Source organism: Branchiostoma lanceolatum, chromosome 11 (assembly GCF_035083965.1).
Source record: "Branchiostoma lanceolatum isolate klBraLanc5 chromosome 11, klBraLanc5.hap2, whole genome shotgun sequence".
NCBI lineage: Eukaryota > Metazoa > Chordata > Leptocardii > Amphioxiformes > Branchiostomatidae > Branchiostoma > Branchiostoma lanceolatum.
This window is the reverse complement of record NC_089732.1, coordinates 13,350,900-13,376,838: the sequence shown is the minus strand read 5'-3', so window position 1 is coordinate 13,376,838 and position 25,939 is coordinate 13,350,900. Positions and strand designations below refer to the sequence as shown.

Below are 25,939 nucleotides of genomic sequence, written 5' to 3'. Positions count from 1 at the left end.
CATGTGTTTTGCCATCGTTTTGTATGCGGAGAGGGAAGACTTCCCTGCGAAACGCCCGTTTAGATGCGGTGTTCGCTGTAGCTAATTTCCCGCCATTACGTCAACGTTTAAGTCACCGGTAGGGATATCAGTCCGCCAAGACCACCATATCAAACACAGCGCTGTTATATGTACCAGATATGTTTCTCAGAAATAAAACAAGATATCGTACACAAAATAAAGTTTGTAATTTTATTACAGACATCTCGGTCTGGTTTTCTGTTGAAAACCAGACTTGCGGGACTTGTTTTTCTCGTTATCTATTTGTATGCAAATAAGGTGGAGGGTACTCCATGTGTGGGTTGTGGTGCGGCCGTCATGTAGCAAATGTTCGGCGGCCTCACGTTATTTTCGTTCACAACACCGTCCGTAAACGTTCAGTTGAGTTCTTCAGTAGGAAGGCGGTTTTGTTGCAGTTTTCCCTCATTTTCCACTTTTCCTCCCTGAACCTGGCCTCGTTTTCCACCCAGGGCATCCACGCCTTATTTTTGTGGTAGACATTTTGGGTCGTTTTGGAGGAGGCGAATTCTGAAGCCAGGGTTCGTTGGCGGCCGAGTTCCCCTTGTTCTGTGCACGCCATCTTGTAGGGTACGTTGTTTGGCAGTTCCCCCTTCGCCAAGAAAAGCCTAGAACCCCGAGACAGCCGTACCTAGCCACGGTTAGCGGCACAGACTCCGAAGAGCGACGGCGGACGCGAATTTTGCCAGCAGCTCCACCGTAAAACTCGAAAGGTAAGGCTTGAACACACGTGGTTGTTGTGTCGTTGTATTGTCCCGTGTATAAATTTAGACCCATTGTCACTTCAATTTTAAGTCGTCCTAGAAAATGTCATGACAGGAACATAACTCTAAAATATAGTTTAAACCCTTTTTTCACGGTAAAAGGTGTAGTACATGTCGTGTCTTTGATAAGCGAGAGGCGTGATAGAGAACGCACGGGGGATGTTTCGTGCACGTGGGGTTTGGCATGTTGTGTTGTACGGCAAACATTGTGCCCTGGAGGGGAAACCCTACAAACACGAGCTTTGGCACCGAGTTTCAATGACCCTTGGACACTGTCGCCCAAGACGCTCGAAGCCTCGGCAAAATTTCACGGGCTCTTCCTCCGTTTGAGGCGTAGTTGCGGGGTTTAATTTCACGGTCGGTGGGTCTTCGTCTCCGCAGTAAATTACCTGATGGGCCCCGTCCCTTGCCGAGCTCCGAACGGCCTGTATTTATCTGGGCAGCAAATGTGCGGGCTCGCGATAAAGTGGCGCGGTTTCCTCCCCTTACCACCGGGTATACCACGATAGCAGGAAAAGAAAAAATTATCACAGAACCTTAGGCTGAAAATTTTGTTTGTAACTAAATCTGAGAAGCACCTGGTAATTTTCTATACCCCTGCGGAGTACGCCCTTGCGTGGCCTGTTGTATGTAGCGGCTAGCGGACCGCTTGTGTTGGGGGGCGAGTAACCGTAACGTTTCCCCCTTCCAGACAAAGGAAACTCGGGGTCAGGTCCAAACAAAAGGTCCCCATCTGCTCACGGACTCAGACCGGCCAGATTGGAGAAGATTCTGACAGAAAGTCTGTAGATTTCGCGTGCGTAATTCAGGTGGTGCTCACAGGCAGACGGCACGCGACCCTCCTCTCAATGAGGCGATAAACCGTTCCGCAAACAAAGGGGTGTCAAAATCTATAAAAATTCTCCAAACTCTACCAATAAAACCCCGTTTATCTCCACCCACCCTTCCTCCCCCCTTGAAAAGTGAAACTGTAAACCCTGTCTTGGGGTTACCCCCCAACTTCCTTTCTCTGTAGATCACAGATCCTTTCTTTCCTCCCCACTGGCTGGCTTTGTGACAGATATCCCTATAAGGGGGCTTACCAAGCAGATGTAACAAAACCGGGGTCGAGTTTATTTAGCCATTCCTGTCCTCACTGTGCGAGTCTGGTATGGGGTATTTGAGTCATCCTCAGTCAATAGCCATCCCATTGTCTTTGTCCCGCCACTAGAGCTTTGTTACGCAGCATTTGAACACTTATTTAGCTATCCCAGATTGTAGAAAACTAACTGAATGGGAGGCGCATGTGTTATTTTCTCAGAGCTGTCACCCTTTTCGTAGGAAGTGATATATCATGGACAGAAATATTCTATTCCCTTGAAAGCTGCAAACTGTCATCCTAGAACCTCTAGAAAGCGGATACCTCCGAGTCCGCGGTAATCATCTGATGACGGCTTATTTGATAATGGAGTAAATGTACCCTCTCAGTTGGGAGTGTTCAAATTGCTTTCGCCTTCCCCTGTACCGTGTTTGTTTCATTCACCGTTTCACGAAAAAAAATTCGCCCCGTAACGAAACCGTTTGAATATGAAAATTCTGTCGAGTCAGTTCCGAAATCGTGGCATCGTTTCTCCGCAAAATTGTACGATTTCTGCTGAGTGATGTTAGCGCCATTTGGGCAGATGAGGTCCCCGAGCATTTGCATGGATTTTGCTTGAAATTACATTATTGAGAAAGCATTGACAGGGGGTTATTGATTGCAAAGGTAATTTGGTTGCCTTCTCGACTCCTGAGCCAAGCTCTCATGGGACAGTGGCAATTCATATGACCTTTTCTGGGAGTTGGTTGGTAATATGCCTGCATGGCATTAACATAAATTAACTACATTAGGCAAAATCTCAGACCCGGTGCCTACATTTATTTATCCGTGGCCCACGCCGCTCGACGCATCACTCCTTGGTGCTCCACTGACTCAGTGTAAGTCACTCTGTGTTCGTGACTCACCATACTGCTACAGCATTCAAGGGACTCGCACCTACAAATTTGGTAATTTTTCTCTTGTTTTGCCTTTTCATTACATTGTCCTTTGTTTGTTCCTCCTTCCTTTGTCAGGTTTTCTCAATTGGACTTTTCTACTGAGCGTAGCGGTAGCTTTACTTGCATGGCAAGAACAGGTTGCCAAATTCAGTTGAGGTAAAGCGTTGGGGCAGATTTCATATTCCTGTGAATGAAGAAAATTGGGTTTGATATTATTACATCTTGTCTGGATTTTATGTGTAAAGACTGTTCTTATAGCATTTTTTTCTTCTCTTTCTTGTGGGTTAGCCTTTTCCTTGTAGCCTAGTTGTATGGTAGCTGTGTTAAAATCATCACAGCTTGGCATCCAGGGCTGGTATTTCTCCCATGGCCTTTATAAGATGCTGTAAGACGTAGTATATTTGGGTAGGAGTTGCCTAGAACAGTTTCAATCTCCAGATTTACTATTTATAGCCTCTCAGTAATTCTAAGAGCAAGGTTCAGTCAGACTTAACGGGGAAAGACGATATTTCTGTGTTTACTGCTAGAGAGTCTGTCCTGACCTCTAGAGGCCTTTTCTGTGGTGTGGTAGCAGGAAGCTTGTGAAGTCTTCTGTCCTAGTGTTACTGTAGCCTGCCCGGTTGTTACATCGAGGAATGGGAAAAATGTTTCTGATATTCTGATATTTGTTTCCAGTCATGTTATAGGGATAGTAGTTTTCACGGTAGCGTTAGAAATGCTGAGATTTTGTCCAGCTGAAAGACTGGGGGTCCCTTCGGTCATGAGTGGGTTGAGAAGAACAAAGCACGGTCCACTGGGATCGGGGCAGATGGGGCCTGGAGGCAAATCTTATCTCCCTGTATCACATGTTTATAGTGGGGGCAGGTGTATTGTCTCCCCAGCCAGCTGCTATAGCGGTGCTTTAGGGTACTTCTTCGCACAAAGGGAGGCGGACCGTATTTCCCCCGCTATATTTGTTCCCTGTGTTCTTGTATTAGGCTATGATACAGTCTGGAGATCAAGACTTGTTCTTGTGTTCCCTTGCTAGAAAGTGTGTAAAATTAATGGAAATTACAAGAATTAGAAAGAGAGTTGTATTTTGCAGTGCAAATTGTCCACACATTTTGAGGAAACGCATGGTGGAAGTTGAAATTCAGTTGAGATTTTCTTCTCTCTGTCGACACAAGTTTGAAATTTTTGTTACAGGTTCTAAATTCTTTTAGATTTAAAGGGTTTGATTGAGTATATGAAACAACTTGTGTTTTGCCTGTGGTATGGCTTACCCAGAGACAAGGAAAGTAGGCACTGTCATTTGAAATTAATCTACTTACAGGTCATTATAATCTATAGTTTTGTTGCGGCTAAAATGTCAAAATCATTAGCTGATTGCCTTGCAACCAAAAGAGTTTGGAAAGAACTGAGCTAACTTGCTCCTTTATGGCATAAGCTTTGGCAGTCAATCGAGTAAGAAAGAGCTCCAATTGCACTGACAGTTCTATTGGTGTAAAGCCAATTAATATGGTTAAGGGAGAACAATAATATTGTCATCAGCATATGTAAACTTTTCACAATATCAATTGTGTTGAAAGCAATTATGAAGGTTTAACCCTGCATGCATATTTATCAAGTAGGGGTGTATTTTCACAGCTGAGCCCTTGGTCTAGTCTGATTAGTATTCATCCAAATCCTTTGCTCAGTAGCCGAGAGGCAGCCCTGATCAGTCAATTTGTCAACAAGGAGTTTAGCATGTGTAGTGTAGTGGTGGCTGGGTGGTGGCTTCTTCAGGCAAAGAGTCCCTTCCTGAGTCTTTACTGGTGGTCTGTATACATTGTGGTTTTCAACAGGGTAATTTACTACAGGTTTTGTTTATTTTGTGGATTGCTGTCATCACAGGGCAGGGTTAGTAAAGATAACGCAGGGGAAGTCAAGCAAACAGGAAGCAGCCACTGTCCCAGTGCCTGTCAGTACCCCAAGTTTTGACATTTCTGAACGTAAGATAGGTTTTCCCAACTTGTTTTACATAGGAAATAGTCAGAAACAGTTAGTATGGGGCCTGTTAATCACCAAGTCAGTATAACCACAGATCCCAGAGGAGACGGAAGGTAGCTGACCTTTGCCCAGAGAAAGTACAAAGGCTAGAATTCTGCTATTCCTAAGAGTCCTTGATTATTCCCTTGGTTTTCTCCATTGTTTGAGCATTCTCCCCATGTCACTGAATCTTATACAGCAATGATTGGTCATCAGGTGGACAATAGGTCCAATCTACCTAGCTAGCTTGTGTACATCTGTCTATTGGCAAAGGATGTCACCAGTATTTTGTGATTTGGCATCTAGCAAAAGAAAGTATATTTGGTAGTTGTACAGCTGAGATGTCTGTACTTGCAGCATGACAGCCTGGTTTAACAATGACAGGGCAAAATGCTAATGACTTAACTCCTTTGGGGTGAATTGGATCCTGAAATTTACAAGTAGAATGAGCTAAATGTGACACTGAGAAAGAGAGCACAGTGTGTCTTGGCTTGAACAGGACTGGGAGTTAGCAACTAAATCCTTGGTTGTACATGCTAAATGCATTTCCAGATTGAGGGCAGCAGCAGAAGGCATTATTTCATCAGGCCCAAATTCCACCCTAAGTCAGATTAAATACAGGGCCAGGTTGAGTACACCCCAGCTTCAGGCTTCCCTCTAACCCACAAATTAGAAACTGTCAGCATACCCCTGTGTGTGTGTGACAGGCAGATCTGGAATCAATTGTAGTAATTTGTACAGTACATGAGGTCAGAGATATAGGTGGTGAAAATCCCTAGAACAAGGTCCTGCCAGTGTATTTTGATACCTTCCCTGCCAAGCTCTTACCAATTGTCACATGTATGCAAAGGATCTTGTGTGGGCCGCCCTCTGGAAGACTGTTTTGAGTATAAAGATTTAAGCTTGTGTAGAACAAGAGACAGGTTGTAGCACAGGCACCATGTGTTCTATGGGTAGTTTATGTTGATGAGCCCCTGATCATGCCCCTCTAGCCTCAATGAGGTGTGAACAGGGGACAAAAGGTGGCGGCTTAGGGTTTCACTGGGTGTTTTGTGTACACTGTCAGGGGGCATGCATGAATATAAATAAGGGGATGCTACTGGGCATGTATCAGTTGTAGACAAAGGAAAGAGTGAAACGGTCCTACTGCTGCAGAACGTGGGGAAACGTTAGACAGGAGATAAAGATTACAGGATTTCTGGAAGAAAGGTAAGCCAGCTGGCTGTTGGATTTGTGCAGTTAGTGTTACAAAACAGAGGCCAATAGATCAATAATACGTAGCATTGTATGGGCCTGGGTCGGAAAGCTGTTTCATTTAGGGTCAAAATTATAGCAATTGCCGGAGGCCAGAGTTATCAGAATTTCTCTCATGTTTTTTTATAATCATTGTGGCAACAAAGGTTTAGTAGATAACCTTAGCAGATGTTGTTCTCATTGTATGAGGTTTAGAGGATGTTCTTTTTTAGATGATCTTTCACCCAGTAGTGTCCTGTGCTGACAAACCTCCCTCTTTCAGTAAATGAGGATAATAATATGTGTTAGTCGCTGACAAATACATGCTTCCTGCACCCCTGCATTTCCCATTGGGAGAGTGGAGGTCCCCATTGGGGCCTCAGACCACCTGCCAACTACTCTGCAAATTTACTGAACAGTGATCGGCGAGGGACCCGATCCCCAGATTCAGGCTAAACTGACACTGGTTTATCAGACCTAAAGAGTTTTATCCGTGTTTTGGAATTATGAGCATTTGGAGGAGAAAGTTTTGGAGAATTGCCAGTTCCACTGTGATGTATGTTTCTTTTAATTTTCATTTACATTTTACACAAGAAAAGTTTTAATTTGTTATGTTCCTTATTTTCTTCAAATTGTCAATAGTAGTACTTCCATCAGAGATATCTCGTCAAGCAAAGCGCTGTTGCACGTTGGTTGCTGGGGCTGCTCCTTCTCCATGCTAATGTGTATTCATGTATCCAAAATGGCTTCCTCTGTCTCCCCTCCTTTGTGCTTTCCCTCTTTGTCTGTAGTCTCTTCCTAATTTCTGGTTTGCTGCGGGTCTTAGGGGTCAAGGTAAAATCATAAAGTCTGGTGTTGTTACCTTCCTAGGACACTCTCTTGATCCCACCTCACCCCATATGTTCCCATTCTCATCTCCATGTGTCAACCTCAGTGTATTTGTCAAAAGGGGGAGGGGGGCGGATATCTGGGGCCCTCTATGGGTATGGTCTTCCTGTCAAATTGTATGGGATAAACTCGACGTGCATTCGGCACGGCCGGCCTCACGTATCTCACAAATAATCCACGTTGAAAACCACGACTTCCATTATATTCTTTTCTCATTTTAAGTTCCAGTGGAAAAGTAGTGACTTATGTTGGGAGAGAGACGGACGTAGAACAGCAGCAGACAAAACATTCTGGTACACTACTATTACCTGACCTTCGTGATCTTTCCCTCTGCAGAGTTAAACCATCCATGGGGAAAGTACGTGTGGCAGAAAACTCTTCCTTTTTTGTAAGCAATATTTATACTTTTTATATTACTTTCACAGTTTGTTTTAGACATTCTATAAACGGATTATATCATTGTTATAACTTGTGTTTAGTGGGTAGAATTGTAGCCATGGAGGTAACTTTGGTGGTGGATTTTTTTTAGTGGCAATCCTAGTAAGTAGACAGTTGTAGCCAGCTGTGGTAACATGTTAAAGACAAGTACTGCAGGCTGGGTTGTGATTTCAGTTGTATTTTCTTTCGGTGGAATCGAGGGCCATTCCATTGGGTGACACGCATTACTCCCCGTCAGCTGTTATTCCATTCCAGAGGCCTTGGTTACTCTCGCCCATCCTTAAACACTGTACCATGTAATGCCACACTCGAAACACATTCTCCACGTGCTGACACAATTTCCCATATTTGTAAAGGGCCGTATCTCCCGTGTAATGTGGTAGTAATATCCGCAGGCGTGATAGCACGCTCTGTCTGAGATTTGGGTAGCGTTCGAACGGCAAGGCTGTCTCCTGTCGCGGAGCCGAAGTACCGAGCTATGGATAACATAGTAGCCATGATGCACCATTTGAAGGTACACGTTTTATCGAACATAGCAGGGTTTGGGGTATTGTTTATACAGGCAAATCTGGGTTTGGTACTGTAAGAGGGAGGGTGGCAGCCTGGTACTATATATAGAGATGTTGGTCAATCGTTTTATTTGTAGCAAAGCATTGGCCATGTTTTGCCATCTTTATGTTTTAGGCTGACGCTTTTCAGCGGCATCTGAATAATGTCGGGTTGTTGTGGTTTCTCCTCCAGGCCAGCGAGATGATGGAAAACCATGCTAACAACACGGGCGGCGGCTCGCCTGACGGACGCACAGGACAGAGCGCCGAGGACAGCAAGACCAACCTGATAGTGAACTACCTTCCGCAGACCATGACACAGGACGAGATTAAGTCGCTGTTTTCCAGCATCGGGGAGGTGGAGTCCTGCAAGCTGATCAGAGACAAGGTCACTGGTAAGTGTCTCTCACAGCCCTGTATCCTATATACATGTATGTAGTGCTTAGGGTTGTCTCCAGGACCCGTCCCTCTGTCCAGGGGCAGAAATTTGCTTGTTGGGATGTGGGAAAAATGCACCCCTCCACTCTGACATGAAATTTTTGAAAAAAGGAAGTATTTTTGTAACCTTAAAATGACATATTTAACAACAAAAATTAACAGCGTGGGCTCCCAAAACTTGAGGGGGACGGACAAAAATGTAAACCTGGAGACAGCTCTGGTAGTGCTACAGAGAATTTTTATTTGTCAGTACCATAAACTTGTCCATACTCTTGAACGGTGTTTGGGAAGGCTGCTTTTCTATACAAAGCTGCTGTAGCTCATTTGATGTTTAGAAAGAAATTTAGTCATTTATCCGACAGAGGAAACGTAAATGCTGTATCACTTACAGGCCATCAGAAGATTACTGATGCTCTGGAAAAGTCGTGAGGGTGTTGTCATATATGCAAGTCATTTGTCAGAAAACACATGCTCTAATAGCTGACTGTGCTGTATCTTATCACTACAAGTTTGGCTGGACAGTTGAGCTTAAAAGAGATATGTGCCATTATCTCTGTGCTTTGTAGCAAAGGCTTAATACATTGTTTCTCTCTACAGTTTTGTCAAAGCGAATCCTTCAGGTTTAGATTCCTCAATATGTTGCCTAAATTGCTCCTTTGTCATCTCATCAAAGAGGGACATGCTATAAAAGCGAGTTAGAGGGATTGGATGAGTACTCGGGATGACTCAAATGTCAGCAAGACCAGTGAGTCACTGCGGAAAATGAAAAAAATGCCTGGCCAAATCACGTCAACCTGTCTGGCTCTTTGTTGCTAAGTCTTTGTGGAGTCGGTCGGCTGCTTTCAACAGTCTACAAGACTGACGTCATCAGATTTGTTATCTTCCAATCCCAAGACAAAGGCTTTGAGGCAAAGAGGTTGAGGCATCGTGCTAGGAAAATTTGTCCAGTCTGGTCGGTGCTAGTTCAATTGTGGTCCCAGCAGGGCCTCTAGAAATTACATCATAGTGTAGCCAAACAGATCTACACCGCTGCCAACTGAATATGTAGGACAGTTTCACAATGTTTTCTAGCACTTGTTCACGAAAAGGACACAAAATCAGAATATATATGGATGAACCGATAAAAGTGCTTCTTTCCTTTCAATTTCAATTCCAGTTTAAGTTTATAATGTAACAGATATGACTTGAAATAAACAAGTTTCAATGTAAGTTTATCATAATATTAGAGACGAAACATGTCCCAAATTTCTGAAGAAAAAAAACTGTCTTGCCTTATGTTCCATATATAGACACAGTATTAAACAGATGTCCTTCAGTACCACTCATTGGTTGCCAACTGTGTCCTCTGGTACATATGAGAGAATGCCTGGGAGTCCATTGTTAATCAGTCGTTCTGTGTTCTGTCGTATCCTTATATACAGGGGTCAAAGTCAAAGGCAAGGGTCAGGCGGAGCAGATTCGCATCTGCTGTTAGCTTATCCCTTGCTGAAGAATGAACCCACTAAACGAAGGCAATTGTTTTTGACAGGTGGCCTCTGATAGCCCCTCCCCCTAAAGTACAGGTGCCAGTCTGACAGCACTGTCTGGCAGGTTATTCTGACTATTTAATAGCAGAGATTTTCCATAAAATCTTCCCCTGCATGCCTCGATGAAAAATTCATGTGTCCATATTAAAGCAGTTAATAGCTGTGGCTCCAGCTGAAATGTCTGTTTTCAGCGTGACATCCTGGTTAAAATCAGTGCTCCCCTCCCCCCAATTCCTAATGCTTTTTGTCAGGTCCTTGGGGAACTGGAATTTTCCTGTAAAATTTCCGTGGTGCACCTGTTCCCCTATAGCACCTGCCATGTAATTGACACAGGGATGCTTATTTTCAAGTGGGCTGAACACAAATTGGATTTGAGGACTGACCACATCACCTTAATTATAATTGTTACACCAACCATTCACCTGTGAAAATAGCCCTTCCGATATTGAGATGATTCCAGGAGCTTTTGTGGTAGATTATGTTGGCTGAATAAAATTATACGTCAAAGCGCAATTGCAACTTACTCTGATTGTAACAAGGCTTAAAATTTTAGCCATCAGTTGTTTGCTGTCCAAGGTTAGGTTTGCCTTTATGAAATGGGTGTCAACAAAAAAGAAGTTTGTAGCAAACTGCTGTAAGGACATTTTGAGCATTTTAGTTTGAGCATGACCTTTGTCCTCAATTTCAACTTCATAAAAGATCAAATTTCATTTCTTTTTCCTATCTTAACAAACTCAGGTCATTCTGTTAAATTCTACACATTTTTGGAAAAACTGTCAGAAAGGGTAGCAGTGTCCTGTACACCATTCTCTAGGAGTCGTGGTGTTGCGTATGTCTTATTCGTTATTCACACCACCACACGCAATAAATAATTCATGAAGGGAGAGGCCCGGCTTATTGTATGATGACAATATCTGTCGGGCCATGCAGGCTCTCATGAAACTTTAATGGCGAAGATGCACCCGTCTAAGTGGTTGGGAATTACAGAAACAACAAACAAAATCTCAGCGACACTAAACGCTTAGTCAGCGGGCTAAAATTCTCAACATGGCTGTGTTTATGATTTTGGGGAGTCCATAACATTCCATTTTGTCATGCAAAATTTATTAGCCACTGTAGAACTCGCATGATAGAAACAGCACAAAAACATTGCTGTCAAATCTGAACTCACAGGTTTTATACACTTATAAAAAAAAAAAGGGAGAAACTTGGCCTCAGATTTGAAGGGCTTGAATATGCAAGGCAATCAGGTAGCAACTTTAGGAGATGGCATTTTATTGGTCTTCCTGATGATTACATTAAAGGCAGGCAAATTGTTGATGGCGTTAGGCACCTTTTGAAGGTGCCCTTCAGGTCTGACTGTTCAACCCAAGAGGACAAGCAAAATACCTCTCATCGCACTTCCTTTCCTCTTGTGTCATTGCAGCGCACAAATTACAGGCTGTACAGTCCGTGGATGGCACGGATTCATAATAGTGAAACATATGCCGGCACATGGTCCGACCTTGTGTTGCTGTCAGTTGCCAGGCAACATGTTACGTCTAGGGTAAAGAACACTTCACATGATGACACAATCTCGGCCCTCTTAAAAGCATCCTTAAAACACTTTCATTACCTTCGGAGCCTTGCAAAGTAGTGAGCAGACCGAAATGAGTATAATTGATGTCATGCTGGGTTTTAGATCTAAAATCGTTTTGAAAGATGCTATGAAGGTCTTTTAAAATCGGTGCACAGATGGTGGGCAGTCTGCTAATGGAAAATGCGTCTTCCATGTACAAAAGACAAAGCGAAGTTGAAATTTGGAAAATAATGACTTTAATCTGAGAAGTTATTTACACATTTGATTAACAAGACAAGGCTCCTCAAAAATAATGCTTGTGTAAAAATAACAATAGCAGCTTCATCCATTTCAATGCCGCACTCCAGTATGATGAATTGCATGTGTCTAGAGCCACTCTTCTATTCGCAGTTTATACAAAAGCTTTCATCTGATCCAATAATACATCCATTGTTTGGCCTGCTGTCCTTCTCTTCATGTCACACATTGTTTAATTAGGAGGTGTTGTAAAGTGTCAGCACTCATTTTCACCAAAAACAATTCATCACCACATCTGATAGTTTTCATTGCCCCAAAATGATGGATGCTTCGAAGCATGAAATGATTATAATTCTGTGTTTATGGTTACCATAGAGTAGAGATAATGTATACCTGCAAAGTTTAATGTGTACGAGATATGTACTGCTGCAAGGAAAAGAATAAAAAATGTTAGGATAAAAATGTGGGTTAATTTTTTTTTCCATGTATCAGTCGCCATGTCTTGGTAGCTTTTGTAATGAAATTAGAAAAGAGCGACTAAAGCAAAGCCACTGGCTTCAGATACTGTACCATATGAATCCTGGAGGACTTAATCGTCTCAATTTGTAGCAAGGCTCAGTTTCTATCCCAACAGTACCAATGTGAAGTACAGGGATATAGTCTGGAGTACTTTGGGACCCTGTTAGGCACGCTCAAGGATTTGGCCAGGAGTGCCAAGGCCATGCACATATCCTCATAGGCTATGTTTACACATAGTGCACCGTGCACTGTATTAGGAATGAAAAGTTCACACTGCAAACTTCAACATGGTTTGAGCTATGTTTTACACCATCCTAATCTCTAACAAGCATATAGACATCTTTGTAGAAAAATGGTTGGAACATAAAGACAGGTATGAGGATGTTATTTCCAAAGATATCACTATATGAAAGAAATTACAGGTATTGCAAAGGAAGGAAGTTTATAACACACTTTAGAGGTATAGATCTATAATCATGGCCCATTTACAACTGTGGGTAGAGTTGGGGGGTATGTTGGTTTTGGTAGATGGTGTGGTCTGTATAAAGGCTTTGCTGTGTCAAAGAATGGGGCAATATTTGGAGTGCAGACTCAAAAATTCTCACTTGGCATCATCTGGGCTTTGGGGTCAGGGTTAGGACCAGGGTTCAGATCATTGGTATCAGGGTCATCCCTATCTTAATCCAGACCATCTCCTCTCTTTCCTCATAGTAAACAGATTAGTGCTAAGACAGAGTGATTTGTTGATACTTGTAAAGATCCTCCCCCCTAATCCAGCTCAGTTACTGATGCTGGGAAGCCAAGTGTTTAACATGTGGAGTTTATCCACTGAACACTTTTTCACATATCCTGGTCTGCCCCTCCCCCTACCCCCCAGCTCTACTGTAAACAAAGCTATCAGACCAGATAAGCTAATTGGCCCATAAAGTTGACAAGGTAGTGTTAACTCACTCTGTAAACTTCCCAAGTAGGTGTCAACAGCAGGCCTACTGGAGGGTAGCCAGGCTAGGAGTTGAGTAAACACACATGGCTGCCCCTGCTACTGTGCAAGGTAGCCTGATGGATGCCACCTTTACCTGACAACTACCATGTACATGTTAGAAGAGATTAGGAAGATTATGAAATTCTTGGTGTCATACAGAAATACCTGGTCCCTGTCAAGGGTTTTCAGAGACGATTTATCCCTTTGTTTGTACAAAGGTGGCTGTAAGCTGTGTGCTGTTGACATGTACACCGTGTTGTGTTGTCAGATTTAGGGATTTTGTGTCCTCCCTGGTCTCAGGGTGACTCAAGCTGTCTAAACGTGCCTAGAGTCTAACATAAACAGCCTGTTCTGGGTACATCCTGAAAGTTGTGGGGGAAATATTTCTATGTTTGGAAACAAACAGTGTTGACAAGAGGTAGGTTTAGCTGCTGGGAAGGGAAAGGGGAAGAAGAGGTCAATGCTTTCCCACCCTCTAGTGACTTTCACATTTATAGGAAAAGGGGAGGAAAAAAACTAAATTAACTTTACATATTCCTTTGAGTATAAATAGTTAAAATACCAGACTTTCTATTGAAAATTTTGGACTGCAAAACTGTGGAACACAATTCGAGACGGCTGGCACGGGTGGGGTATGTTGTGAAACAAATAAATGCACATACCAACCACGGTATAAACAAGATTTCCCCCCTGATAAAAGGCTATAATTGTTTTAAAAGCCGGCCTAACCTGCACCTAATGTTTAAGATGGGAACCCAAGCAGAGAGGGTTGAAATGATTTCCTGGCGGTGCATTAGTGCACCACTGAAGCAGACAGGATCTATAATTGGACTCCATTATCATGTCTGCATGTGGACAAGGTCAGGGTTAGGTCAACCGACCAACCTGGCACTAGGGAGCAGCTTTATCCTTACAGCCATGATCAAGGGATCTTCCTATTTCAATATAGACATGCAAGTCTCACTAAATATTGTCTTACCCCCAGTAAACTGATTAGGACTTGTACGTTAGGGGTAGAGCCTAGGATACAGTTGGTATACTAATACATGTAAAATTTTATGCCTTGCGGTTTATATATTTGTTATAACAATTTCAAAGGTGCATTGATTATTTTCTTGGCCCTTCCTAATTAACATTTCACCAAAACAGGGAACTGGTTTTGATCAAGTAAAGCCTTTAGGTTGTTGGTTTTCAGTTCTTTGGGGTGATTGAAATATCGGCACCTTCACTTCCCCACATCTTCATCTGAAAGGAATCAGGATAGAGTTTCTTAAGGGGGAAGAAGTCTGCCATTTTACATGCAAAGGTTCGTTGCATCTGACCTCAACCTTGGTGGGGGTCCTTGGAAAATCCCTTAGGTATTTGTAAAAACCTGAGAGCAGCGGCAACAACATGTATATTTCCTTGTAGTACCCAGAAATATAGTTTAGCAAGAAACAAAATGTTTCAAGTATCATTACCTTCCAGAGAATTCAGTTGAGCATGGATTAGTGTTGGCAAGACAAGATGCCAAGTATGTCTGACCCCCCCAATTGATGGTTTGGTTAAGCTGAAGCCATGAGCAAACCTGAGTCAACCAGCTGAGTTTAGGGCAAGGTCAACAACCAGAAATATGTTCCAGATCTATCAGCTGTCGCATATGTAAGGTCGAGGATGTACCGAAAAACAACTTTCATCTATCCGATGTACTTGGAGACAAAACAGGACTCCATGTCTTTGACTTTCTACAGTCCGATGTCAGTATCTCCAAAATGAAAGAATTTCTTTTCGGGGAACAAAACAGTTTGACAGCACTTGGTCTTCGCACCAGTTGATTAAATTTTGCGCAGCAAATATTAAACTTTTCAGACTTTTTTCTTTGCTCTTTCATAGCTAGGTCATCCATTCTTTGACAAGAAATATAACTGTGGAAAATCCTTACAGTTACTTCTATTATCTGTTTTAAAACATCACAAATAAGTTGGTTGATGTTTAATTTTCTACACTCACCGCGTACTTGTAACACTGTTCCAACTGTTTGTAGATTCGAAAAGAGAAATATGGGCAAAACTGTAATATTGTTTGGGAGCTATTAAAAACGATACCAAGACAGCTCCTCTCAGCTGGACTGAGGCCATATTCAGCAGGAACTTAGCTTGTCAAAGCCCATCACAGGGCCCTCCCAGTTCTGATGACCCTTGGCCCATCTTTGTTTACATAGTCCCATTGGGAGGCCCCTGACTTCCATTGGCTTTGAAGTCCAAGCATGGGGTCTGTGATGTGTGGAGGTCTCAGTGGACATCTGTCTATTAGAGAAAGACTATGCTACTTCCTATAAAAGGTTACCCAGGTCGCTGAACTCCCCTTCTCATGAATTAGAAATGAATATGTAGCAAGTAAAGTAAAGAGCGCCTTAAAGTGATCCAAGCTTCTTGAGTCGGTGTCAATGTCCTCTGTCCGAAGATATAGTTTTTCTAAAGAGCTATCAAAGATGTAATAAAAAGTTTGAACCATGGAAGTCTGAGAGAATTCATATCTAATTTTTGGCTTTGTTTATAATATCTCAGTTTGTCATAAGTTGTTAAAGCCTTTATCGGATTCATGCATTTGGAGCTCTCTTTATTTGTATCCATTTGAAATAGATCAGGACAACAATTCAAGCCACGTAAAGTTGAACATAGCATTGTAATGGCCTTGATATTTCACACACAGTTCAAATAACATGGCATGGTGTCCTGAAACTGAACTCTCTAATGAAGTTTGCTCTCTAGCAGACACAAAGGCCCTCTCTGGTGGATGGCCAGACATCCATAATGGTCCCGGGGTCCCTCGTGAGTGCACATCTGTGAGGTTAGGGGCTACAGAACCCAACATAATTGGCTCCACCATCTGCAAGGCTGTTCCAGGAAAGGAAACTGCAGGCCGAGAGGGCAAAATGTGAACACTCTCGTACCCATTTTTAGTTTGTATACCTGTGTGCATCGAAACTTAAGTACAGTTCACGAACTTTTCTCAAATCTGAAAATATTCATTAAAACACTGTGCTGCTGTTATGAAACTGAGCCAATTTTAGGAGTCCCAAGTTCATTCTCCCCAGCAGCTGATCTGAAATGGACAGGGACTGGGATGTGGAGCCGTAAATTACCTTTTTATTGTGGAGGGATACAAAAATTAAATACAAGTGTCTTCCCCACCCCAAATCTCATTACACAATGTACAATGAACTGCCTTTTCAACAAATTAGTATTGTTCTAAGAACAAGGAATATCGAATATGCAAGGGGGCAGTTTGATGATACCGTAGTGGTTTTCTCCCATGGTTCTTTCATTTTCAAATTTTCCCAACTGCCAGGCCCAGTTCATAAAGATGTGTTAAGATTGTTATTTGTAGCGCCATCATACACAGTACACTTCTCTCCTAAGCAAAACCTAAAAAAAGCTCTCATACAATTATCATAGCCTGTCATTCTGATGACAAGCAGATGCAGTTGCCATGGCAACAAGGAATAAACGTGAGCCTCCTCTCACTGTTGAAAGAGCGCAGCACAGGGAAGAAATAGGGAGACAAGAACAATATATCAGCCGATGACAAGTTCATTAGTAAAAGAACCTCAGATGTAGCGCTGGAACATAACAAGGGCGGTAATGATGTGCAAGCTAAGTGCCATGGAGACAGCGATAAATAATTTTGTGGCAATGATGCTGTGAAGATGTCACTAAATGCCACGTCTCTTGTAGTTCTTCAAGTACATGTGCAATCATTGGCACAACCAATGATAAGTGAAAACAAGCTCTATTGGACACCATGTAAATGAGTGTGCAGTGTATATTTCTTAGCAACGAAATGTTTCTGTGGTCTAATCCTATGCTTTTCTGTGTTTTTTATAGGTCAGAGCCTAGGGTATGGCTTTGTGAACTATGTGAAACCACAAGATGCAGAGAAGGCCATTAACACCTTGAACGGACTCAGACTCCAAGCAAAAACTATCAAGGTGAGATGCCACACTATATGTAACAGCAAGTCTAGGCAATAACTGCTTATAAGACCGGACTCTGGGTTTTATGTGTTGCAGTACCTGGTCTTGTAATGTGAGACAAACACTGTAGAGACTTGCATGCACTTGCGGTAAAACCTGTGTCTTTTAGAACAGGATCTTCAGAAATATCAGATCGCATTGCCAGCTTTCTTGACCTTAAATGATCCTGAAAAGTGATCCTTATATGACAGGTGGTATAGGGAAACCCCACTGATCTTGACAGGTCCTCCATATGTATATATAACAGCAGGGCGTATTGCAAGAGATGCCAGCAACTTTGGTAGATCAGTTGATCACCTTTATCTACATGCAGTGTGAAAGATGAACACACAATAGATTCTGTCTTGTAAATACAAGTGTTATACACTGATAGCAATTCTATTCACGTCTTTTAGTTTGCTTTGTTGAACAATTTTGAGTTTCTATTGATTGGAGATACAAGATTCCCTTGAATGTTCATCTGTGTTGGTAGAAGTCACCCTCTTTTGAAGTTAAACTGCAGTTTCCTACACAAGAATTTGGACCAAATTTTTGACTGATCAGCTCCAGTCTTTATCAAGGAATGAGCAATCTACTGTCTCTGTGATGTCACGTAAGATATAAGATGCAGACAGGTAACAATGCTTCCTTCTATGTTGCAGGTATCGTATGCCCGTCCAAGCAGCCAGGCGATCAAGGATGCCAACTTGTACGTGAGTGGACTGCCAAAGACCATGACACAGCAGGACCTAGAGGGGCTGTTCGAGGCGCATGGGAGAATCATCACATCCAGGATTCTGTTCGACCCTGTAACAGGTGGGTTTGCTGTCGTAACTTGGTAGCTTCCGTTGTCTCGGCAAAGAGGGCGTCACATTGTCAACAATCTTGGGCTGAAGTTGTTGTTCTCCAGAAGGTCACTGAGTTTCGAAATTGCGTTGAGAGTCAAGCGTATTTTTGGCCTGAAAATCGATAACCTGTTGTTACATTGAGCAGTGCACTGTGACCTACGAACATGGACCGATCCCTAAAAATTGTGCAGTGACTAAGAGGACATCAGCTGTTGTCCAGTCCATGTAACTGTATGAGATGTGCTTGTTGGAGGGTCTTAGTTGGAAATTATTGAAAGTAGCATAGTGGATAGAGGTGTGAAGCTTCTTTTGGTGTGGCGGTTTGAATCATTTTGGCTGAAAGAGCAACTACAAGAGACTCATCCTACCATGGAAATGGACATTCCAAAATTGGCCATTTGTAGTATTGATTTAGCTACAAATTTAGCTACAGGTTCAACACAACCTTACGTAAAGAAATATTTTGTTTTAGAAATGTTTCAACCCCGCTGTTTAATTTGTTAAAGCAAACCGGTGGGTAGCGCGATTCTCTGTGCTTCCCATCTGAAGTCAACACCTACGCAACCACATCAATCACCCGGCACCACAGCATTAGTTTGAGACAGAAATCATTGATTTTCAGTCATTAGCGGGAGGGAGCTTCATTGCCCTGCACCAGGCAGGGGCCGTTGGGAGGGGTTTATTGAGCAGGAGCTGTGCTTCTAGCATACTGATAAAGGAAAGAAAGCATCGAAAATTGAACCCCAAACAATTCGGCAAAGTATGAAAATTTTTAGTTTTTGGATAGCCATAGAACCAGTTACAACCATTTGGCATATAAAGTAGCATTACCTACAGTTGTTCTGACTAGGATGTACTAGTCCTATGTATGTTTTAAATGCAGAAAAGCAGTCTGTAAAAGTAGGTTGTTGCTCTGGCGTATGCAGTCATGGGAACATCTGCTGGTACAAGATTAATTTGTTTTCTTTGATCAGATAGAATGAGAGGAACAATATTACGATTTGAAGTTCTCAGAATGCGTAACCTTAACTGTACAGAAGCACTTTAAAAAATTCAAGCTTGGTCTACAATATCTGTTATTTCTTTGTGATGTTCCTTAATCTTCTTGGATCCAGCAGCTTTTTTTTATAAAACCTAGACAGTCCTGTTGAGATTTTTTTTCCTAGAACACTTCATCCCACCACAGCCTCTTGTGCAGGCCATCTACTTAACTCCCTACACCATTAATAAGGCTGCAGCTTCTAGATGTGTCTGTTTTAATGACAGTGCCGGCCACAATTAACCAGGATAGTTTTGATGTTTCTGTTCCATTACCTTTCCCCTGTGATCCAGGGGTCACAAGGTTGCCACTCTGATTTTTTTCTCCTTTGAGGGCATTGCCCCATATAGTAACCTTGTTACATTACATCAAGGCCTAACAACACTGTTGGGATGTGGCGTGTTGAAGTACCTGTTTCACAAGCCTTTGATGTCAGGCAAAAATTGCTCTCCACACAAGATGTCAGTGAGTGCCTTGACTCAAAGGAGCAATTTAGCTGCATCTGGCTGTGTAGTTCGTAACCAATGCTTGCCGTGTGGGAGAAGGCACTTGTGTGTATGTGTCTGTAGATTTCCAGCAGAGACATGCTTGACCCTTCCTGAAAACGGTTTTGAAACCTGTGTTGATAATGGATAGCGAAGTTATTTGTACACAACCTAGTGTTTTATCCAAGCTGATATTTCAATGGCTGTCTCCTTTCTTACCGCAATACTGACTTGTTCTATTTCGCACTGTTTCCAGGCTTGAATAAACACTTGGTTGTGTACAAAGAACGTTTGTTATCTATTATCAAGACAGGTTTCACAACCATTTTCAGGAAGAGTCAGCATTTCTTGTCTAAAATCTAACACATTATGCCTTCTCCCATCCACCCAGAAAGTATTAGTTACAAACTACAGCCAGTGACTGACCAACCCGATGAAACTATAGGCAACTGTTTCTGCATGATAATGTTGTGTGTTGTACCAACCTGATAAAACTACACGCAACTGGGAACAGTTTCTGATAATGTTGTGTGTTGTACCAACCTGATGAAACTATAGGCAACTGTTTCTGCTAATGTTGTGTGTTGTACCAACCTGATGAAACTATACGCGACTGTTTCTAACCATGTTGTGTGTTGTACCAACCTGATGAAACTATACACGACAGTTTCTGACCGTGTTGTGTGTTGTGCCCTAGCAGGTCAGTCGCGGGGTGTGGGCTTCGTGCGTTTCGACCAGCGGGTGGAGGCCGAGCGCGCCATCACCGAGCTGAACGGCCACATCCCGAAGGGAGCAACAGACCCCATAACCGTCAAGTTTGCCAACAACCCCAGCCAGAACCATGCCAAGGCTCTGCAACAGGCAGCCTACCTTGCCCCGGCTAGGCGGTACCTCGGCCCAATGCTGCATCAGACCGCACGATTCAGGTAAGATGCATGAGGTACCCCCAGGAAACAGGGGTCGCCATATATACTGGTATTTGTACTGTTGCTATGGGCTGGCCCCCTCACTTATGTAATTGCTTGTTGAGCTATTTTTCTACGAAGCGTTCACCTTGTATTGAACTAAAGCTTGCAAGAGTAATCCTGACTGCTGTCGACATGACACCACTGTCAAGAAATCTTCTAAAAACATCAGTTTTGATAACTCAATGTTTTGGCCTCTCAAATAGTCTTTTTCAAGGCTTGGTAAAGTCGGACAATGGTTGAAATAGGAAGAAATCCTCTGTTTTCGTCTTCATTCTGCAACAAAAGACATATTTTGATTGCCAAAAGCAACCTGACATGTGGACAAGCAGCTAGGTTTTACCAACAACATAGGATTTTGCTGCATGATGCATAGCTACAACTGATATTGTAAGATACCAATCAGTAGATGTTGGATGCTGGTGTGAATGAGAACTCCTATCCCACATGTGTACAGTACTTTTTCTGATTCCTGTTTTGTCCCAGGCAACATTTTTTCCCTGGGCTCCCTTTATTTCATTACTTCACTTTGCTTTAGTTTGATTCTTCATATTGTTTGGATCATTGCTGATCTATCCACTAACATGTATAGGTGATTAAGTAGACTTTCTCCTATTTAAGATGTATCTTTAACTAGTTGAGTACACATGATTTAACAATTTCTTCGTCAGTGAGTACATAGATGTATTTTGATATCTTGAGAGTACTTTTGTTCATCTGAGTGTCAGAGGATTTTTGGAAGAAAGATCTGTACAAAGAAGATGTTACCAGGATTATGCCGGAGAGCAATGTTGAGGTCTTGGTTCAAATTTTGGGCGGTGGGGCTTCTACTTGTGTTGAGGCATTATATATGTTGATATCATATATTTATCCATAAGAATATCTGCTTATGATGTTATGCTCCCATGCAAGCAAGCAGGTCTGGTGGTCAGGGCCCGAGAGGGGGGTCCTTCAGATAGGTACGATGATAGAAATTGTCAACGATGACAGCAGCTTTTGTGAGCAGAAGCACAGGTTGAGTGTAGTGTTGGAGTAAGGAGAGAGTTAGACCCAGAGATCACGCCACGCAAAAAAGGAGTGGTGCTAGGGGGTCCTGACGAGCAGCTCTGCCTGGGCGTGTGGGTGTGACTGTTCCGTGTTGTGTCCGTCGTGGTGTCCGTGGCATTCCATTCCCTGCGCACTACTGACCGCCTTCCTCTGGTTTCTATTCCAGGCAAGCCTTGCTGTCTAATTACCTCAGGTGCAGGCCCATTTCTTACTTTCACATCATCTTCATAAGGGGTTTGTAGTTTGGGGGGTGGGCAGGGGGGAAAAATACACACAACCCGACCAGTCAGAGAAAATGGCAAAAGTCAAAACCAAGGGAACTGAGGTGTAGTCAGTGGAACAAAAAAGGTGAGCTAACCAACATTACACTGAAATTTCCAATTCACTGTGAAAAAAAACATCAGGAAAATCATGGATGACTTGCAGGCAGAGGAAACTCCAGTGAAATGATGCAGAATCTCTTTATCTCTTTTGAATACAAAAGGAGTGATGTCCAAAATTCAACTAGTTAGATGGAAGTACCAGGTTCTATGTATCTGTTCTATCAAGTGAAAGACCTTGTGCTTGAGTAAAGACTGTAGTGTGGAAGACACCAATAAAGATGTTGTTGATCTCTGTCTGGTTGCCTTAGTGTCTTGCACGCAGGTCCTAGTAAGTAGTAGTTGTGGTTGCCTCCTCAGTATACTAACACCGGCTTGCTTTCAGTTCATTTACTTACCTTTTATACACCTTTGTTATAGATGGTTGCAGTTTTCGTTGTGGATTTGACGATCATACATTTTCCCATTACGACCTGATTTCTTTCCTTTGTTGGTTTACTTTTCCTTTGTTTTCAGCCTGAGTGATACAGTACAGTTGGCGCTGCAGGAATGGTTACAATAGGTTGAGAATGAAGCATGGATCGTACTAGGAAACTTTGTGCATGCCTGGACTTGTAGATGCTCGTACGATGCCTAACGTTTAGCGAGCCACCGTCCTTATGATGCTCTTCCTTTGTTACAGATACTCTCCAATGGGCGCCGACCCCATGGGCGTTGGAAACATTCCGAACGGCGGTACTGGCTTTTGTATCTTCGTGTACAACCTCGCCCCAGACACTGAAGACAGCGTACTGTGGCAGCTCTTTGGCCCATTCGGCGCTGTCACCAATGTGAAGGTGATCCGCGACTTCCAGACAAACAAGTGCAAAGGCTTCGGTTTTGTGACGATGGCACACTACGACGAGGCTGTGGTAGCTATCGCCCAGCTGAACGGCTACTGTCTAGGAGGACGGGTGTTGCAGGTCTCCTTCAAGACCAACAAGGCACACAAGAATTAAAGTTGGACGGGCCTGCTTGTCCGCATTCCCCAATTGTACGCGGGCAAACACGGCAGACCTTCCGAAAGTGTTGTTTCCACATCCTGTTGTGCATGTTGTCCTGTGAGGGTTTTATTCAGATGAGTTACGAGATAAAATTTCGAACCCTTGATTCTCAGTGTTGAGATTTTGTTCCACATTTTAGGACCTGAAGAAAACATTTGGTTGTTATTAAACGTTCTGCTTGTTGATTTGGCAAGTTCTGAACATTTGTTAATGGTTTTTGACATAGAAAGCCTATGTCTTGAGTATCTTGTAGTGGACGAGATGTTTCACTAGAGATGGAGTTTGAGAATTTTACTAACAGTTCTTTTATTTCATGCAGTGTTTGTTGCATGGTAACGATGTAAAGTGGTTGTGTTGCATTCAGACAGACATGACATGACATTTTTGACCTTTATGTTTAGTACTGGTACTACTGCATTATCATGTTGTCACCGTGACTAAATTGGAACATCATTATATTAAATTTTCATTTCATTTCATTTTGGTTCCTCAAAGTACCTTTGATTTGTTGCATGAGTTCTGGGTATCCTTGTTTTACGTTTCTTTCCACACGTTTCTTTCCACCTTTCGGGAGTTTATTTTTCCGTATCATATTGTTGGATTGTTTTTATGGATTGTACTTATTTTGTTTTTGAATTTGATTTTGAATGGTCTGCCTGCACACTGATGGGAAGTATCCTTTCGCAAGGTGGAGGCGTTGGATTGAACTGGTCTTGCCAAAAGTCACCTACAAAAGTTCAGTGAACCTCAGAGAGGCGTATATTTTTATAAAAATGAGAGGAAATTTTTGAAATTTTTAAGGATTCAGGGTTCGTATTTTGAACTGAATTCCTTTTGAGAAAACAAAAGATTGCACAGGCAGTGATGGGCCTCGGGTGATTTTTCCCCCTAAAGATATTCCTGAACTCCAAAAAGAAAAAAGGGAGACTTGTCAATTCACAGGAATCCTAGAGTTAAAATAATGCACTGGAGACCCGGGGTTCAAGCTCTGTCAGGACTTCTCACTAGTCTGTGCTCCTCTTGCCACTCTTTCCCGGAGGTTCGCACTTAAACACATTCCTGTGAGTTGGCAACAGTTCCCCCTGGTGTTACCGAAAATACTAGTTCTTCCTTTCCATGAATTCCCAGGAACCATGCAAAGACGCACCTTCCTACTCTTCGTACCAATGAATTTGTACAAATACAATGTGACAATTTGTACATAGGCATAGTATACTCTGTAGTGAGCCATAAAATGATGATATCTCCAGAATACTGCAACATTTCAAAGGCACCAGGATTGCAAGAAGTCAAGGTGTAATTTTCTAAGGCTAAATTCACTCAGAGTGAAAATTTAATATATAATGAGCACCTGGTCACCGTATTGAGGTATAAATTATTTATTAGCCCTAATGCTTTGGCAAAAAGTATGTCGTTTAGAACTAGGAGAGATACTTCCTTTGAAAGTGTTGTTTTGGTGTATTAGGTAGTAGACCTAAGATTTATATCTTAAGTTGTTGATAGTACAATGCTAGTAAGTAGGTTATTCTGTTCGTATGTTTGATAGGTACACTCAACTAGCGAGAGCAAGATGAACCCTGTTTGAACTCGGAACAGTTCTTTCAAGAAAATGTCTGATGATGGCACTCCTGAACGATAACGCTACCTTTCATTCACACAGTGACATTTTGTTTGGCTAGCATTGCCTTGTTTCTATGGACGATTGATAGCAAATCTTGTTTCCATGTAGAAAAGGGTGGACCACAGATTTGTTTTTGTTGTCAAAAGATCATGTGGATTGAGATTTACGAGGGACATGGATTAATCCGAGACCATTGCTATGAAATAATTCCTGAAGATAATGTCACCCAGAAGCTCTATTTTCAGTGACACAATCAGCTTAATGAGCAAGAGAAACTATTCTTGTAAGGACGAGAGCAGACAATCTACCCACAATTCAGCCACTTTTTGATGGCGCTAAACTTTGTAAGTTGTAAAAGTTGTCTACGGATGAGGACAGATCGAGTGTTTACAAGGTTATAGCATCGATCAGGCTATCGTATCAACTGGAGCAAGGCAGCAAAGCCATGTATGTACACAGAGATTGTCACCCCTGTTCTCCCACCAGTCACTCACAGCCACTTAGCACGCTCCCTACACAAGAACCAATCAACCTTTTTTGAGTTTAGATACTTTTTCTGCTCAAGTAACGGAGTAATTATAATCCAAGCCATTTCAAGATGAACATATTTCTTCGAGAACAATTGAAATCAATGAGAGGTGTACAAATTTCTTGGGAGAAAAAAAGAAAAATCTGTATATATGTGCGAGGCATGAGTATTATGTACAGTATTAGTTCTCTGCTCTACTTGAATCAAATGTATGGAAAGCCACTATATTTAGCTGCAGGATAGTGTCCAGCACAGGCAACATATGGATGTCAGAAAATGCGCTGATGCCAGAAGACTGGCATGTGGTGGCCTGTTGCTCCAGAGTGAAGTCTTGCCATTTGTAGCATTGTGAGGATGAGTGGGGAGCAGTACAGTTGACACAGTTGGATTGTCATGTATAGGAGCAACTTCTCAGTCTGTAGAGGTGGGGAGTCCTTCTAGGGCAAGACTCAGAGGGGAAAGTACAAGCAAGCAGCGTGGAAAGTGTCAGTTGGCAATGTAACAAATTCCCAGAAGGTTCCCTCAGCCTACTGTATGTTGCAGGGAATACTTCCACGAATTGTATACATCCCAATTCCTGGATTAAACGCAGTTCCTTTGTAAACCAAAAAAATGGTCGGCTGTTCCAATGGTTTCTGAACTAGTTGTGTTACATTTGTACTTTTCCATGTTTAATACATAATAAAATCCACCGTAAAACTAGAGTATGTTTGTGTGTGAGTCTTTGTGACACCACCCTGAATGGATGATGATGCCTGAGTTTCGGAAGGGGGTGGGATCTAGTTTCTTTGTTGTGATTGACAGCTACAGTAGAGT

At 42.5% G+C, this 25,939-nt stretch overlaps 1 protein-coding gene across 14 annotated transcripts; it reads left to right on the top strand.

Annotated features, from left to right (window-relative positions):
- The first annotated feature begins 335 nt into the window (after positions 1 to 335).
- LOC136445319 (ELAV-like protein 2) lies at positions 336 to 25,827 on the top strand. 14 transcript variants are annotated; one of them, XM_066443257.1, is made up of 8 exons: positions 336 to 770; positions 7,302 to 7,353; positions 8,145 to 8,346; positions 17,099 to 17,202; positions 17,889 to 18,042; positions 20,296 to 20,524; positions 21,777 to 21,803; positions 22,613 to 25,827. In XM_066443257.1, the coding sequence occupies exons 2-8, from the start codon at positions 7,315 to 7,317 to the stop codon at positions 22,926 to 22,928; spliced, it is 1,071 nt and encodes a 356-aa protein (XP_066299354.1). In that variant the 5' UTR covers positions 336 to 770; positions 7,302 to 7,314; the 3' UTR covers positions 22,929 to 25,827. The 14 variants fall into 14 exon arrangements, with proteins under 14 accessions (XP_066299354.1, XP_066299359.1, XP_066299364.1 ...); XM_066443258.1 differs by lacking the exon at positions 336 to 770 and adding an exon at positions 2,732 to 2,846; XM_066443259.1 differs by lacking the exon at positions 336 to 770 and adding an exon at positions 5,892 to 6,053.
- The last annotated feature ends 112 nt before the right edge of the window (positions 25,828 to 25,939 follow it).

Coding starts and splice junctions, on each gene's coding strand:
- LOC136445319 (XM_066443253.1), top strand. CDS start 6,584: ATGAGCATTTGGAGGAGAAAGTTTTGGAGAATTGCCAGTTCCACTGTG. Junction 7,354..8,144: donor CAGAAAACTCTTCCTTTTTT/GTAAGCAATATT, acceptor TTTCTCCTCCAG/GCCAGCGAGATGATGGAAAA. Junction 21,804..22,612: donor TTGCTGTCTAATTACCTCAG/GTGCAGGCCCAT, acceptor CCTTTGTTACAG/ATACTCTCCAATGGGCGCCG.